This window comes from Polyodon spathula, chromosome 25 (genome assembly GCF_017654505.1).
Source record: "Polyodon spathula isolate WHYD16114869_AA chromosome 25, ASM1765450v1, whole genome shotgun sequence".
NCBI classification, from domain to species: Eukaryota; Metazoa; Chordata; class Actinopteri; order Acipenseriformes; family Polyodontidae; genus Polyodon; species Polyodon spathula.
In genome coordinates, this window is record NC_054558.1 from 19,520,190 (window position 1) to 19,538,508 (window position 18,319).

Sequence of the window (18,319 nt, forward strand, 5' to 3'; positions counted from 1 at the left end):
CCAGCCCGGGTTGCACGGAACACACCTAGCAACGAGCTGGGTTTTACAAAACCCGTACACAATCTCCAAGCCGATGCACGATACACAGTAAAATTAGGATGTTCTTGTGTGTTGATATTAATGTATATGCGTAACATGGTGCTTTATTTATTCAACTTAATTTAAAAAAATAAATAAATAACCTGGCACTCAAAACAGAACCCCATGTACTTGTACACAAAACAAAAAAGCCAAAATATAATAAACAATAATACATGTGTTTAAGGCACTAGTATTTTGTGAGAGCTGTATTATGTTATAATTTTCATTAAACATTCCCATCTGAAACCATGCTGCCCCAGACCCTTTCTGATTGGATATTTATCCCTTGAATGGCTGTAATATACTGTATGAACTCCCTTGTGTAATCATTTAATCATATAATATCCTGTCCACAGAGAATCCCAGAGGACTCATGCACAGCCTCCCCTTTACACCAGGATCTGCAGATCTATGTAATTACCTGTTAAATACAAACTACATCATCATACTGGAGAAGATAAAACACTTACATCTGACAGTTGGAAAAGCAAATGTTCTTTTACGTACCAAATTATTATTTTTTTTTCAGAACAACAACGTTTTGCAGATAGCAGCAATTTGGATAACACAAGAAAAATAATGTTAAAAAAAAACAAAACATATTTACAAAAAGTTATTTTCTCCAACAGTGTAATAATAATAATAATAATAATAATAATAATACACATTTTAACTGATTATAACACTTTGAAATTGTACTTTTGTTATAAAATATATTTTATAGCACACATATCCTCTCCCATTAGCCTTGCCCACAGTAACCATTGTATTTTTTGAGATTTCACATATAAAACACTTGAGTAGAAGTAAACTGTGTGACATTTTACTTTAGCATGCATTGCTCTTGCAATGCACTGCCAAATAAGTGGCCTTAAGACCAAAGCAGTGGCTTGTAATTTAGCCCAGTTACCAGTAAGTCAGGTGAGTAACTGGAAGGATTATACAAGCTTACAGCAGCGCCACACCTATACTTTATAATGCCTACGGCACAGCCATAATTTTTTATTTAATCCAGACCCTGCTGCTACCTCTTCACTCGATCAATATTAAAAAGTGCAGTTCCGCAATGTTAAAAGCATTCGCTCAAACTGAAAGATGTTTTGTAATGAACACTACACTGTTCACACTACAATGCTATAAGGAAGTGCACGTGGCCATGTTAAGAGCGTACAATGAATTATATAGGAATTATATTATATTAATTATATTGAATTATATTAAATGAATTGTTTAAAATAGCACGGTATGTCAACCAGTATTTTACGTGTAATACTGTTTTGTAATGCTTTTAAATGTAAAGCCTGACTGTTATACCAGTGCGATACAAAAAGTAAACCGAGACCAGGGATTTCAAAGCCTTGGTTATCAATCCTTTAGACCTTCTAAAACACATTTACAACAGTCAAGAGTTTATTATAAACATCATTTTGCAAATGTTAAGCAATTGAACACTCTCCCCTTGTTCAGTTTATTATTAAATTGTAAAATGCATTTCTTGCAATTAATCTGGACAGGCCTGGTATTGTAACCCAATGGCTCTGGCAAAGTATTACAGTATAGTGGGCCTCTTATTTTTACATTATAAAAGGTTTTCAGATAAGAGCTACTATTTAGACCCACCTCAACAGCACCTGACTTTATAAATGCCTACACATTGTTGGATTTTAATGCTAAATGTTATTTTTCACAAAACTGCTCTTACATATTCTTGTTAGTGTTTTAAGGGGTTGTAGTTAGTGAGCTCCTGCTACAATGCAGAAAGTGTCTGCATTGTATTCTTGGTTTCTTCTAGACTCTGGGAGCGAGAAAATTCAATTTTTCACCACAGGCAGTGTGCATTCCGATATCCACATAGTGTCCAGACTTCCCAGTTGATCTGGAAACCTCGTCGTGACCCTCGGTTCCACGGAGAGAGCTGCTGGCTGCATTATTTACAGTTTAAATTCCCTGGAGCTGCCCGAGTAGCTCCGAGCTGCTCAGTTTCCAGGTTTAAAAGACTGATGCACTGCTTCTAGCCCGAGAATTCGCTGTCCTGCAAAAACACAACAGTAACAACAATCGCATTAACAATAAAAACAGAAGGTATGCTAGCTTTAAAACATGTACATAATCTGGCTGTTTGTATGCCTATTATATAAGAAAGAAAGAAAGAAAGAAAGAAAGAAAGAAAGAAAGAAAGATCTTCATCTATTGTACCTTTGTGTAATGATTTATAAACCTCAAGAGATAATATGTGAATTTCTAATCAGTTTTTTTTTTTTTTTTTTTTTTATGTTTGATGAATTTTGTTTAATAAAATTAACTTTACAGGTCTATTGTCACTTTTCCCAATGTAAACTGGCTTAATCTGAACAAAGGGTTTGTGCAGCTAAAAGCAGACATTACAAACGAGAACGCTGTGATGTATTATTAAATAATGTGTACATTCCAGGTGTTAGCTATACAAAATAAATACATCACGTACACATTTTCTGCTTGCTTTAACATGCAGTGAATGCATAAACACCTAGCAATTCAAAGCATCATTGACTTTGCATCTAGGGAGTGGCATGGAATGAAATACAAGATTGCATGATAAAAATCCCCCAGGAAAGCCGATTAACAGCACTGCTGTAAGAAGCTTATGAAGATTAAGAAGCCAGGTTGACTGATGAAGCTGTACAGGATCATAGCCAGTCAGGTTAGTGGGTGATCAGGTCATGTGTTTCTAGGAAACCAAAACTGTTGTAAATTAATGTGCAGGGTTATAGGAGATCACATGCACTTTGGTTATATGGATGTTTTTTGTTATACTAAAAAGACGCCCCAACACAAGATTGTACTCATGAACTACGATTAAATATAAACAACACAAAAAAAAAAGTGTAGTGGTAACATTATATAGATTTCTCTCAATGATACAGAAACATACCTTATGTAAATAACAAACTCAAAAAATATATTATTATTATTAGTATTATTATTATTATCAAAAGTCATATTATGATTAAAAATAAAGAATCTGCTTTTCTTTATTTTCAGTCAATGATCTCATGCCAATCCCTGGCCACCAGTGCCAGGGGGAGTGCAGTAAGCTCTCTACAGCAGATCAGGCCTGTGTGGCGACATACCCGGCTGCTCTCGTTGCTGTTGTGACTTCGTGCCGGGCTAACAGGCTGCACAGTGGCATGCTCCAGACTGGCCACCATCTGCTTGGACTCTGCCAGCAATCGCTGGAGACGGCTGGTTGGGCAGCACGGCTCCTCCTGTGATATACATGTGTGAGTGAGTGAGTGAGTGAGAAAGAGAGAGAATACACATGGATTTGAATTGAAATACCAGGGGTCACATGTCAAAGACAAGCTTTTTTTTTTTGTTTTGTTTTGTTAAGAATACATTTTATAGCAGTATTGTTGTTGTGCTTCTTGGTAGCGTAGTCTGTATAATAGACACTACTCACATTGTCAACAGCAGATTTGAGTCTTCGCTCTCCATTTGCGGTCACTGTCACTGGAGGGTCCTCTGACCTGAGACAGTCATTTTCAATAAGAGAGCTCCCTTTCTGCCCCTGTCCTCTTCTGACTGGAGAGGGAAAGGAAGAAGCCATGGGGGAGTCCAAACCAAGAGAACTAAAGTCTAGCCTCCCATCCCTGTAACAAAATAAAAATAGAACAAAAACATGTAACGATATCGCAGTACTGTGAAAATACAACCTCTTCAGCTAGAATTCCCTTCTCAAGTCTGACTACAGTACCTAGAATGCCCTGAAGCGGAAGTGACCCCCAGATCAGCATCACACGACAGCCACCACGACTCATCTACTCCTGGATCAGTCTTAAAGATCCTGACCCACTCCACGTTGGTCACAGTGGGATCACATTCACCACCGACAGTGGATGCTATTGTATTTCTCAGTGCAAAGCTACAGTCAGTGCTGCACCCTACTGCGAAGTCGAGTCTTTGATAAGCGAGTCTAGCAGCATTTATGTGGTCCTTACAAGCCACATCAGATGGAACAGTTTCCTTTGATGCGAGGCTACAGGAATGTTCAACCTTTCCTTTGCAGAAGCAAATTCCAGAACAAGCTTTAATGATGGAATTATTTTCTCGCTAACCTGACAGGGGACCCTGCCCACTGCACTGTCCTAGCGTCTACATATCGAGTGTATATAAATGATTCCTGCATCACCTTGTCCTGGTGCACTGCCTCTAACCCTGTTGACAGAAAAGGGAACCTGTTTAATGAGCTACGAAGGACTGCGATCGCACTGTCCTTCGGTTCAGAGCTGGCAATCTTAGAACAGTTGGCGTCACATTTTGGCGGGCCCTGGGGGACAGCCCTGCAATCCTAACTGCACCTCTGTCTTCTGTAGTTGGGGTGCAAAAGTATGTGGGACCTGCGCTCTCATCCCTCTCTGTAAATTCGTCTACAGCATCAAAGGTGTCGGAATTGACTTTTTTCTTTGGAAAAAGCTGTCCGCTTTTCTATGGTTCTATTCTCCCTGCATCTTTACTCTTGCAGTAACTTTTAGATCCAGGGGCTGTCAGAGGGCTATCACCACTAGAATGGCAAAATAAGCTGCAATTACTTACTCTGATTAAATAAAGGTTACTGTATTTTGGATAGAACGATCAGGCCCATTCATAAATGTTTAACTCATGGGTTATTTATGTTTTTTCAACAGAGGTATTCAAGTATACTGTTCTAGGGTGTAAAACCAACACAAGGTTGAACAGTTTTATGAATATCAAACTTTACTGAATCCATAAAAGGGTCAGTTATATCACAGTACACCATGCTATTCAATTTGAAAAGATCTTTTATTGGAGTCTACATTTTAACCTTTTAATTGAGTCAGTTCTGGTGAAGTTCTGTTAAGCTAGTGAAAATATCCGCAATGATATCTCAGTTGTTTAACATTTACTCTGTTCTTTAATAAACAACTTAATTAGGACATTTTTTTTAGTAACTGTATGGAGTGAAAAGGTCAGGCTTAGCAATTAATAACAAAAGATGCAGCTGGATTCAACTGATGCTAAATTAAAGAAAACGTAATGAATGCCCTGTGCAGCTGGATGTCTTAATCAAATCGTTGTCCTCTCTTTGCACTACTCCTGTATTCTTGAAGCAACATGCAGTTTACCCAGAGTCGTGGATTCTCTCCTCCTGCTCCTGCAGTCTCTCCTGTGAGCTCTCCAGGTTCAGGTGAAGTAGCTGCAGGTCATTCTGCTGGTTTTCACAAACCTGTTTAATGCAGAGATTCATTCTAATAGTTTTATATAAATTAATATTCTCTGTAATCCACTCTCAATCTTATTAAAAAGACATTTCCAGTTCTGCATCATCGTAATTCACAGTTCTGATCACAACTGTTAATTGTGACCAATTGACCGCTGTGGAATGAGCTGACATAATGCCCCCACTGCACATTGCAAAGGGTAGGTTCCTCAAAAAAAATAAAAAAACGGAACATGTTTGGGGTTCTAGAATTTACAGACTCTAAGAACAGGGGAACAGTAAAGCAGGTTTTCACTTTAGCAGCAAAAACACAAATTATGTCAGAGATCAACTACAATGGAATTTGCACGACTGAAGATTACATCTCCCACTGCCTCTTCTGCCGTCTGAAGCCCGACTCACAAAGCAAGTTCCAAACAAGAGAAAACAAAAAGAAAAATGTGGGTGGTGTTTAGGTATGTTGAAAGGATATTTAAAATAAAAACTGTGTTGACTCAGGGATCCAATTCAAAACAACCTTCTTTCTGGCTCGCAGCCAGACCTCACAATGCAGAAGCTGCACTAGCTGTGTATTTTTCCAAGGAAATTTAAAAAAAAAAAAAAAAAAAAAAAAAAAAAAAAAAAATGTATACAGGAGGACATGCTTACAGTCAAACAAAATAAAAAGTGAGCACAGGAGATGAAAGGGTAAGTTGCCGACCAGAAGGACACCACTATAAGCAGAAATTCAATAAGGTGGCCTTACAAGGTTTTCTAGTTTCTAGTTGCATCGTTTGCAACAATTCAATACCAGAGCACAGGTGTGCCCGTATCTAATAAATATACACCACAGACAACACAGCCTCATCGCTCCAAAACAAACACTTCACTATTCAAACAATGTAGAGACGTGAACTTGTGAGACAAGAGAGTTACAGCTGGTAAGAAAATCACAACAAAATAGTGTGCTTATGTCCACGGTGTAGGCCTATTATTACAAAATATGAATGAACACACTTTAGATACACAAGCCTAAGGTCCTTAATTTGCATTTGGAAAATCATTTAGAAGCCAGCTGGTGTGGCCTGCTCGTCAAACAAGGTTAAAAACCTGATTATCCCACATGCTAAACAGGTTGCTTTACATTCCTTACAGGGAGCTGGCTGCGGACAACATAAGAGACACACCCACACATTACAGGACAATGCGTATGCTGATGTTTTACTGTCCTGTTTTTAGCATCCCTTACCTGCCAAAGCAAGCTTGTTATGCAGGTGCTGGTTTTCTTGTTTCAGAAGGATAAGATCTTCCCTTTACTGTTGTTTTCTCCAGTCTTTTCACTTAAACCATCTAGAACAACAATAATCATAAATAACATTATGATTATTGTTGTTCTAGATGATGTATAATCATTTATAATTGTCTTATTTTGTTAAAGACTAATATCTTGTCATGTGTAAAACTTCAAACTTAGCTGATTATGCCAATACAAGCATGTTTAGTTCTCTACCAATTCAACATGCAGGACAATGTGGAAGTACACAGTTATTGAGCTATAATTAGGAAAAATTAATAGTTACCTTGTTTTTTTTGCTTAAAATATATGGCTACTCTGTTTTTATTCTACATAACATCTAGGGCTAATTTAATTCCCTGAAAAAGGACAAATATCGGACAGGTTATGAAACCACCAGATTTTTCCTTGCATTACAGAACCACATACATAAAATGAAGCTCTCTGCCTCTCAGTTTTGAAGCAATCCTTTAAGCGTGGCACATTTGCAATGCTATACTCTTGGTGGTTTGCTGACAGATGGCAAATGGAACTGTATCCATAAGTATCTTCCAAATGTGTGTTCTGGCTAAAGGGCAGAATGTAATGCAAGCAGCAAAACAATCGATGCTGTCTCCAAGCCTTAAATCAAGAATTTCTCTTTAGTGTGCAATCAATATTTTACTACCTTTGAGCTTCGCCATTTCATGCTTTACTTCCCTCAGACGCTGCTTGATTTCCTGAGTCTCCTTTCCAGCTTTGGCCTCCCTCAGCTTGCAGTCTCTCTGGGCTGTTTCCAGTTTTTTGAACCAGCTCGTGAGGTCTATGATGTGGTCACTGGCTTCCATCATGTCCTTGTCCTAACAATAAACAATAAACTGATATCGAACCTTCAATTTCTTCATTTAATTTATATCAGCCTCTTTCTTTAGACGAGTGTCAAGATACTCAATTAAATGGCTTAAACTTCTGTGACATACACTGTGTTTCTTTAACAAGCGCATACATTTTATTAGCTATCCTTTACACAGTCTTGTTTTACAACCTTGTTTACAACTTTACAGGTACTGTTCAGCTATCAATTACTGCACTAACTTGCTGTACACATATTTGCAGGCTTTATGCTGACTGACTTTTTACTGTATACTAAAGACAAAATAATTCATGATACATTCCATTTAAGCTTAGCTTCTGTAACAATAAATGTTTTTTTTTAGTTTGTAACAAAAGGACAATTATTTGAGTCAATTTTATAAGCAACATCAAAAGAAAGACTTTCCTGAAGAAGCAAGTCCCAATAACTTTTCAGATGCAACACCCTAATAGGTTGATTTGATTACAATATAACCCAAACTGGAACTAACACAGCAGTTTACAGCACTGGAGAATCACCCTGGATAGCATCAGCTACCTATCCGTGGTTATCCCTATATTACCCCAAAAATAGAAATGGTTAAAGCAATTCCGGTAGATTTCCCTATAAAGAAAAACAAATGAATCCAGCTGCTGCTTATCCTGCCAGGGTATAGATTGATCAGATTAATCCCTGATGAAGTAATCTCCAATTTTAAAATCAATACCTTCCTTCGAAGGAATTGACATTGATATTTTACACATAATTGTTGTAATTGATCAAGTGCTTTCATTTGAAGCCAATTTAATTGACTAACACTGACTTCAGTTCGAGTGATTTGTTGACATTTTGAGAAGCTCATTTTAACAGAACGCTGCTAATTGCAACTGTGATCAGTGATGTGCTGGAATGGATTAAAAGGGAATGGGAATTGATTGCAAAAAGGAATTGAAAAACATGAATTGACCCCAACCCTGTAATCAACTTTTCTGAACTATGAAAAACTGCAGTCCTGTATTACCTTTAACTTCAGCATTGCAGAGAGTTCCTGCTCTCTGGCCAGCATCTGTCCAACGTGGCTTGATAACTCTACTACAGAAGAATTAAGACTTTGTTTTTTTCCCCTGTTCAAAAAATAAATAAATAACACATGACACATAGACACCTCCATACCCCCAGATTCTGATACTTACAATAATATTTTCTCACTTGTTTTTGGCAAGTTTTGTCACAACTGGATGAGTATGTCTAGAGCTACGTAAAACTGTTGATAAACAGGAGTAAGTTTGACTTGGTCCACTTAGAAGGGTTCAGGGATTGGGATGATGTATGATGCATGAGATATGATGTATAATGAAGACACTGTACCGCTAGATCCCGGCAGTAGCTTGAAGCCTCAAGTTCCCTGTGAATAATCTCCTGAAGCTGTTCCTGGGTGCTTGTAAGAGCAGATTGACGATCCTTCTGCTGAGCTTCCAAAATCTTGATCTTTTTTGTCAGTGCCCGAATGATATCATTTCTGTTATGGAGCTCGCCTACATTAAAAAAGATGAAGAACAATTTTACCTATTACATCATGAACATTCTTTATTGCATCACTATACCGTCCTATCCAGCATGATTACTATGAGAGTTAGTATGTATTGGTCTAATTTTTCAAACTGCATAAAAATAATGGATACTATGGTACAGTGGAAGGGGGTAGTTTAAGTATAAACATGGCACCATCATACACATCAAGGGGAACTGCATTTCATAATAAATGCTCATGCTCATCAAAATAGGACAACAGTTCCTAAGATATAGCCTCCACAGCCCAGCCAATCAAGTTTCAGTCCTTTGTAAATGCGTCATGACAGCTTTCGCCAGTGTGATCAAGCCTGTGAGTGTCTGTGCACTTACTCTCTAATCTAGCAGCCCTCTGGTCCAGGGTAAGCACTCTCTGCCGATCCACCTCCCAGGCTACAAGCTGCTTCTGGTGAGCCAGCACCATGTTGTTCAGCTCTTTATCTCTGTCTTTCAGCTCCACAACCAACAGCTGCAGCTCCTTGCGTTGTTTCTGAATGGTCGTGCTCTCTATGTCCGCTAGAGGCTTCTGTAAAGGCCAGTTTTAAAGCATTACGAAAGTACAGTAATGTAATAAAATGAATTAAAGCATTTCCCAAACGTTTAATGAGTGCATGGTAAGAGGTATAAATAGAAATCAGTTGCTTCAATCAGGTGAAACATACTTTCGTGAAATTATACTTGAATGTTTATTCCATGAAACTAGACCTCCACATATTTTTTATGACAGTCTACTACACAACTGCAACTGAAAATATAAAACCTCTGTGTTTAGATACAGTAATCTTAGGTCAGGGGTCTCCAACCCTAGTCCTGGAGAGCTGCTGGATCTGCTGGTTTTCATTGCCACCGAGTTCTAAGTTATTTAATTGCACTAATTATTAGCTTTACTAGTCAAGATTAACATGTGTTCCAGATCTTTAGTCACTAATGATGTAAAGACACCTAGAAAACCTGCAGGACTGGGGGCTCTCCAGGACCAGGGTTGGATATCCCTGTCTTAGGTACACAGTGTTGCCATTACAATAATAGAGATAATAATGTACAGTACTACAACAAGTACACTGAGCACAACCCTTTTTCTATATAGTGCAAGGCTTTGGCAGCTCCTATGGTAAAACAAACACACGTGTATCTAAACCTTTCTGTCTGCATTACCCTTACCTGTTTACCACCTGAGACAGGTGCATGAATCTCAGTAGGTTTGTGGCATGAATATGCAGTAGAAGGAGTAGCTGTATTTGTTATAGCTGTGTTTCCAAAGTTTAACTGTGAGGCTGAAGATGACTTTCCTTCTGAGGACTTGTAAATCTGCTGAATACAGAGAAACCGTAGTTTGAACAGCTGCTGCCAGAACTGTAGTTAATTGAAGTGTGATCACCTATTAAATAAAGTTGCAGTACGATTTACTAGATCAGTTGGAATGAACTGATTTGATATTTTATTCAATTTGATAAAGACTGTGGTTATTACGTTTAAATGAAAATGAAGTGATAAAATGTGATACAAATGCAGTTTCATACCTTTTGTTTTGGTGTACTGTGCCACTGATCTGCAGAATGACCTAAAAGTAAACAAAGAAAATCAGATCAGATAACACATTGATAGTTTTACATTTTGAGGTTTCCGTGTGTTTACTTCATTTCTCAACAATTATATGATGGACCATTTAAGTCGTTTTGCAAATACACTATGGATTTTATTTGCTGTGATGAAGGTTACTAAGGACCTACAGAGACTTTGAAATAAAAAAGTGCCTATCAACATGTTAATATTTTCTGACTATGAACACAATGACTGCTTACCTGTCTTTGACATGGTGGTGTTGGGAAGGGTTTGTGGTGTAGGTGTTGTATTTGCGCTATATGGCATCTTATCCTTTTCATCATACTGATGCCTTCTCTTGCTATTAAAAAAAATAATAATAATAATAATTTATGTCACTATATGTAGAACGGGAATCCAATTAATCTGTCAAAGATGCGTTTCTATTTAAACACATCGACCAATATAAGCATTCTAGTTCGTATTAATAATCTGCTATCCACACTACTGACGAGATGATTGAGCATAATACTAACAGAGTACCACAAAATACATTTTAAGTGAATATTGTAATTTAAAACTAAATAAAATCTAGGCTTAAAGTTGTACTACTGTGTGAATTTTTATTTTATTTTAAGCACACCATTTAAAAATGTAACTGTTCTTAACAGTTTTGACAACTTTTTTCAAGTCACGTTAATTTTGAAAAGCGTACCCATTTCAAACTACAAAATAAAAAAAAACTACCGCTGAGTTTCAAAACGTTAGAGTAACAACGCACTTCACCGCAGTACTGTCTCGTTGCTTTCGTCTTATAATAATTCAGGTTCTGCAATTCATTCACACTTTATATTTATTTTCAATCTCTACACTAGAAAGTAAAACTCAAAAAATCCACAAGCCACTAGGGGCCTTCTATCACAACATAGGGGGGACTGCAAATAAACACACACACACTTTTATTTAAAAACCTAGCCGCTGAAAGGAAGTCAGGAGCTATTCATCCTAAATCCTATTTTTACATCACGCCTTTAACAAATCATTAAAAAAAAAAAAAAAAAAAAAAAAAGACCAACCATTTCCTCTCAGGCAAGCCTGTGACTACCTAAAACCATGCCAAAGTGTGTATCCGGTTAAGGAGGCAGGACCCAGAGCAAGGCGTGAGGTGTGCATTATATTAGTGTTGAGTATATTTATATGTATTTTAAAAAAAGAAACAAAACATTTCGAAATATTTAACAATGTTGACGTTTTTGCTTAGTAGTGTATAGGGTAATGGGTGTGTTGAAGGGATAGGTACAACAGTTTCAAAGGTATGACATACTTTTCCCTATTTGATTTTTATTTTTTTCCCCTAAGTTCTGTGATGGAAATGAATGGAGCCATTGGGACCCGCTTTGGTCCTGACTCGTATTGTCGTGCGCTTCTAGAAGCGAGCCTTGTCTTTATATTCGGAGCCAGCACGCTGGGGTTGTTACCAATCTGGCTGTAAGGAGACGATGGTATTTTATTTAAAGTCTGAAATGGCGACCTACTTGCTTCATAGTGTGGTAGGCCGTTCTGTCTGGTCCTGTATCCATCTGTCATTAGGAAGTCAGTAACTGAGAAAGACAAATATTAACAGAAGTATTATTGGTAGAGACAAATTCAGTAGCCCTGGACGATGATTACAGCGGCTAGATAATGTTGTCATGAAGTTAATACTGCACACATAAGAGATTACATAGGTGAATGAGTTACTAGTACATTGTGGACACGTGAAGCTACGGTTTCCAGGTTAAATTATAATCTTGCATGTGTCGGGTGTCATGTCTTTGCCTAATGTAATTTTAAGTAAATACAATTGAAGATCCAGTAACTTCTGTTTTTCCCTGGAATCTAATAATGTGGGCGATATTTACGCTTCGATAGCCACCAGCTGTCATCAAGTAATACACCCAACACGTCACTGATCGAAGGAAAGCAACTGAACAGTCACAGCAATGATCTCTCTAAAATATACAGTCCGTTCTTTCATAGCAATGGGAATTGGGAATTGATTTTAAAAGGAATTGATCCCAACTTTGGCGACTATAAGTCTGTTTTAATTTCTGGAGGTGCGAGGTTATTGGAATTTGTAATTACTATATTCCTTTATTTACCCAATTATGTTAGTTAAAGGGTTAACAGTTAAACTAGGACATCCCATTTCAAAAACTGAAATTCTGTATAGTTTATTATTATTATTATTATTATTATTATTGCTTTTTATTTTTAAGGAATGCTATTTAAAATATTTTTGGGGTGTCTTTTCTCCAAAGCGATTTATAGAGACTAGGAGGTGAACTAAAGATGCCATATTTGTGAGATTATGGTCCTGCCTGATACAAGTCCGAGAAAGCTTTGCACAGGAAAATATTAATACACTATACCTATACAGTAATTTCTGTTTGGCAAAACAGTTGCTGTTCCCTCTCCTTTTCACCAGATGGCAGTAGTCTTATGTCTCACTTGGTAGTGGTATTTCAAATTTAGTCACTCAAGTAGTGGCTTTATTAAGATAGTACATTTTTGCAAATCAAAGCAGAAATGTATATCCACATTAACCCTTTGTGCAACAGTGAGGTAACATATCTGAGGGTGTATGGAAGCTGTCTGACTGTCACTTTAAAGATTGTGAGCAAATGTTAATTATAAATGCAGATCAATGTTTTCTAAGAGTAGTAGGTGCAGATGTTGTGATTGCTGTTATTTGCTACAGTTTGATTATGGTAATGTTGTTTTGGTTTGTTTAAACCGTACCTTGTGAATTGCCAGGAAACAAATATGTTTGGCTTTTTTATATCTGTTATGTAGGTTAAGTAAAACAAACAATGTGTGTGCATTTTGTGTGAATATGGTGTAGCACAAGTTGAAGTCTGGTAGGATTAAACAGTACATTAGTCTTGGTTGATTAAGGGGAGAAGGAAACTTGTGTACAGCTAAAACTGCCTTTACACTATGTAAACAGGACTGTAAACAAAGTTATTTTTGAAGCAGAATGGACAAAAGGCAAAACTTTGAAAGTATCTGGTAAATATACACCTATATAAAAAATCTGAATACCTAAAACTCTAATCATTTTAGCGCAGTATAGTAAGAAATTATTATATGGTATATACAATAGTACAACAAGCTGACAGTTTAGTCCTTTTGAGAAATATATTTGATCAGGTAAGGACTTGGGCATGACAGTTGTACTAAAATAATATCTTGTATCATTCTAGGTAAGAAAATAACATGGCAACTACTGAAAATGCAGAATCTGGTTCACCAGAGAGCAAAGTGGATCGCAGAAAAGCAAACTCTGACACAAAATACCCACTGAAAGTGCTCTACTGTGGAGGTACGTTGGCAGCAGTCATATGCAATTTGTTAGAGTTCCTCTAGGATCTCTGTTCCTGTCCACAGGGAGGAGTGTTGCAGGGGGACAGGTTAATGGTTACACTGTGATTTACCAGCTCCTTAGAGAGAAGACATGCTTGAGAGATCTGTTGTGGTCACAGGGTGCTTTAAATATCTGAGTTCTTTAATGGAATGAGAAGAAAAATGTTGCTTTTAACATGTAATGTTTTTGGAGAGTCAGAACATCTGTGTAACAAACAGGTGATTTCAGTTCCAAAATCTAAGCAGTGTTTAAGTATTAAAAGCATTGTGTTAATGTTTGTGTTTGGGTGCTTGTGCAGTTTGATAGCAGACATGGTACAGTACGTGAAAGAGCAGTAGTTGTAACTATACCTGGAATCTTTTTTGATACTATGTTACCTGTTCTGTTTTAGAAAAATGCTATTGTTTGAATGCAATCATGTTTTTCAACAAATGACAAATAAGTGAAAGTATGTCTACTTGTGGCAAAACAAACGAGAAGAAAATATTTCTTAACAAAATAACCATATTAAGAGGAAAAAAAGGTTTCCTTACTTTATGAAACCAACAGTTTTACAATTCTTGTATTTGACTTTTTCAATTAGCTGGTGTGAACTCCCGTACAGCTTGAAGATGAGTCACATTGGTTTTAGCACTATCTATTGTTGGAGCTGTTTGGTTTTGAGGGTGTGATTTCTTGCTCTTTCGTATGTGACTTTTTTTTATTTTTTTATCTGCAGTTTGTTCCTTGCCTACAGAGGTATGTATACAACAAAGCAATGTTTTAATAGGAACTCATGTTGACTAGTGTTTATTAATTGCTCTTTTTTTAATTAAATAAATACTTTCTAAATTTTTTTTTAATGTTAGGAAACATCTGATTGGCAGAGCAGTGATGCTTCGTTGTTTCAATTTCCAAAGCATTGCTCGTTCTTGTAAAAATAGACCCGCTGTGTGCAATCCACTTGAATTTCAACATGGCAACTTCTAGTTAACTTTCCTACAAGTGAGATGTGTATTCTTACTGTTAATTCTGTCTTGCTAGTACTGTGAATACATGCCTGAACCAGCAAAATGCAGGCAGTGGTTAGAGAAGAATTTTCCAGATGAATTTGCAAAGCTAAGTGTTGGTAAGTAAAAGGCTGGCTGGGTTTTTTAACATTCACAGGAAGAGGCCCGTGTATTATGCATGTTGTTTTTGCCCTGTCGGCAAACCCCTTTATTTCAGCATCTGCTTTTTCATTCAGATCAGCAGTATGTGTAGATCATGTTAGAGTTGGATGTACCTTGGATAGGTGTTCAAGACTTCTCTTTCAAACATTAAGAATTAGCTACAGTCCTACAGACAACCCTTTGCATCTCCAAGACCCCAAATTCCATCCCACTACTGCTGCAATTCTGTTATACAGCGGAAGAAAAATGGCCATGGCCCCTGACTAAAGCATTATTGACAGGGGGAGCACTGTGGTTTCTTTTTAGTCCTTTTTACACCTACAGTGTATTGTTTAAAATCTAGTAGTGCCCCCATATAGTTTGTTAATGTTGGAAATATCAACTGTATTTCCTGTAAAATGTTACCAATGTAACAGTAAAAGAATATTGGTGATTTTTAAATGCTGCGTGGTTGTTGGCCTTGCAGGGAACTGTCCAAAACAAGACGCTGGAGGTGGTGAACCCCCAGCAGCTGGGGAGGAAGAAGAGAAGAAGAAGCAAAAGAGAGGTAATAGGGCTTGCTCAACGGGTTCTCTTCATAGTTTTATTTTAAAATAGCTATGACCGTCTGCATTCCGAAACTAGAATTTAGATATGAATGCTAAGAATAGCACCAGATCCTGTGCTTAATTCCCCACAGTGGGACATTTGATCTGTCTTTAACTTTGCATGTTTTGCAAAGCGGACCTGCCAGCTGTTGCATCCAAGCAATAGTAAAGCTGAGATCGGTTAAGAGAACAGGATTTTAGGCGTGTGTCTGTTTCGGACTCACTGAAATGTGCTCCACGAGAACGAGTGACGCTCCCAGTAAAAGCTGGAGTGGTGCAAGGTGAACCGGTTGCTAGGAAAACAATCCGACAAACTTACTTACTCAGCATGACCAGATGTCGTCAACAGGAAATACAAAAAACAAAAACAAAATCCCATCCCTTGTGACGCTGTGTTATCATTTACAGGATTACAAAATGTTTGGTTACTGAGAAACATAGATTGTGTTTGCCATGTGTGACCTGAACATTTTAGTTTCTGTTATAAACAGATCACAGTTAATTTGTGTATGTAATCTAGATGTGCCCTATATAGGACGTTTATATAAAACATATTAGAATAACTGCCTGTAGCAAAACTGTGTTTTAAGAATGAAGCCATTTGTAACAAACTGTATACAGTAGTATCATGTCACTGAGTGTGTTTTTGTGCTTGTATTTAAAAAAAAAAAAAATTATGATAGACATTGTGTACAGCCTTGGATAGCTGCATCTTTATGTGCTCTATACAGAGTAGAACAATCCACTGTTTTGGAGTGTACAAGATTTATTAGAACATTAGTTTTATTTTCTCTTCTAGGAGGCAGGGGCCAAATTAAACAGAAGAAGAAGACAGTACCCCAAAAAATTACAATAGCCAAAATCCCAAGGGCAAAGAAGAAATATGTAACCCGAGTTTGTGGTCTTGCAACTTTTGGTAAGCGCTGTTAGTATGTGATGAAGGGGATTACCTCATGTGTTTGGATTGGGTTGTCTTTATACTGTAATGCATTGGACTGAGCCCGGTTAGCTGATGGGGCATGTCCTCCCGTTGGCTTGAACAATCCAGTGTTCCAGAGGTCTGGCTTTGAGTTATTAATCACCTTGTTAATCAAAATGTCATAGATGTGAATGTATGTTCGGAGCGGAGAGGACGTGTTGCAATATTCGTTTTTTAATTGTGGGGAAAATCGGAATCCGCGCCGGTCACATTCTCATTGATAACACGCCTGTTTTGTTTTTAATAGAAATTGACCTCAAAGAAGCACAGCGGTTTTTCGCTCAGAAATTCTCCTGTGGAGCCTCAGCAACAGCAGAAGATGAAATAATCATTCAGGGAGATTTTACAGATGATATTATTGATGTGATTCAAGAGAAATGGCCTGAGGTAAAGTACACAAATGAAATGTTCTTTTTTTTTCTCAATGAAACTAGTTTTGCCGTTCCATTAATCGTGCAATAGAGAGTACTGTATCCTGCTGCAAAATATCTCAATATTGATAGTCTTGACTGATGATTGCATTGCATGAACCTTTCCTATTAACCCCCAGCGCATTCTGCTTCACAGCAGATAGTTTGGGTGGAGGCAGACAGGATACCCATAGTAAGACATTGAATGCAATCTGCACCTAAATCCGTCAGATTTATCCTGAAGCTTCTAGGATGGATGTAACAGATTTAGGTGCGGATTGCAATGCACTTGGCTAGAGTCACATTGATGTTTTAACCAGAACCATTGTTTCTTCTTTTTAATGCAGGTGGACGATGACAGCATTGAAGATCTGGGAGAAGTAAAAAAGTGATGTCCCGTTCTGAACTTTTATTAAGGAACACAATGCAAAAAAAACCAAAGACCTGGCCAAACACACCCACCAAGAGGCGTTTTATATCTCTTTTATTTACCCTATAGAAACCGTGAACTGGCCCCACTATTGGCATTTTCATTTCTGTATAGCTGCTTTTTTTTCTCTTGGTTGCCAAAGGTCTGATATCTTTGTGAACTGCTCCAAAACACTGCACTAAAGCAGTCCTTTAGGTGAATAAATAGTACATTTCGGTCTCGTTTGTTGGTCTGCTGTTGCTTCTTTATTCATGGCACCCGGTCCTGCTGTGTTAACCAGGCCACTGTTAATGCTTACATTCTTTGTAACTGTCTGGTGTGTGCTGGCTTGGTTTTTTAGCTTTGTGGCACACATTCAAAACTGTTTAGGCTGCTGCACTTTCTCACAGTCAGCATTATGGGTTGGTTACCAGGTAAGGGGTTGTTTCGTGCCAGGTTTTAAACATCTCATAAATGTGTTCCTGTAAGATACTGGTATTTTTAACTGAAATAAATAAAGAGCTATATGTTAAGGTAGGTAAAGTGTCTTCATTGAAACCGCACACAAGTATAAAACCAGGATTACCTTTAAAGAATGTAACTGTTGGACCACCTGACCAGTTCGTACAAATGATCTCGGCAATCCTGAAAACAGCACTACAGTGGCCACCTTGTTTCACACAGTGATAGTCACCTAATAAATGCACATTTTTTGGAAAGATTTGTATGCAACATATCAAAAGTGTTCTTGTGAAAATTACGGGTACCCACAGAGGTCAAACTTTGGCTGCAACACCTATTTCCTGGTGAGTCCTTTTTTTTGGTTTTTAACAGTAATCTATATACAAATAACCATTTCATG

The 18,319-nt window shown here is 37.5% G+C and overlaps 1 protein-coding gene and 2 long non-coding RNA genes across 5 annotated transcripts; 1 reads left to right on the plus strand and 2 right to left on the minus strand.

Annotated features, from left to right (window-relative positions):
* Positions 1-772: 772 nt before the first annotated feature.
* LOC121299554 lies at positions 773-8,512 on the minus strand. Of its 2 annotated transcripts, XR_005947430.1 has the most exons (7): positions 8,426-8,512; positions 7,240-7,411; positions 6,528-6,628; positions 5,205-5,305; positions 3,521-3,710; positions 3,192-3,326; positions 773-2,113 (listed from the first exon to the last, which is right to left on the minus strand). It is a non-coding gene; the product is annotated as an uncharacterized LOC121299554 (long non-coding RNA). The 2 variants fall into 2 exon arrangements; XR_005947429.1 differs by having other exon boundaries at positions 6,528-7,411.
* A 1,721-nt stretch (positions 8,513-10,233) lies between these two features.
* On the minus strand, positions 10,234-11,442 carry LOC121299555. The gene is made up of 4 exons (XR_005947431.1): positions 11,297-11,442; positions 10,776-10,876; positions 10,494-10,534; positions 10,234-10,284 (listed from the first exon to the last, which is right to left on the minus strand). It is a non-coding gene; the product is annotated as an uncharacterized LOC121299555 (long non-coding RNA).
* Positions 11,443-11,603: 161 nt separating this feature from the next.
* Positions 11,604-17,699, plus strand: LOC121299454 (density-regulated protein). Of its 2 annotated transcripts, none has more exons than XM_041227161.1 (8): positions 11,604-11,680; positions 13,761-13,879; positions 14,640-14,659; positions 14,945-15,029; positions 15,539-15,619; positions 16,459-16,575; positions 16,886-17,025; positions 17,396-17,699. In XM_041227161.1, exons 2-8 carry the CDS (start codon positions 13,774-13,776, stop codon positions 17,438-17,440), a joined length of 594 nt encoding a protein of 197 aa, XP_041083095.1. In that variant the 5' UTR covers positions 11,604-11,680; positions 13,761-13,773; the 3' UTR covers positions 17,441-17,699. The 2 variants fall into 2 exon arrangements, with proteins under 2 accessions (XP_041083095.1, XP_041083094.1); XM_041227160.1 differs by lacking the exon at positions 11,604-11,680 and adding an exon at positions 11,687-11,828.
* Positions 17,700-18,319: the final 620 nt, after the last annotated feature.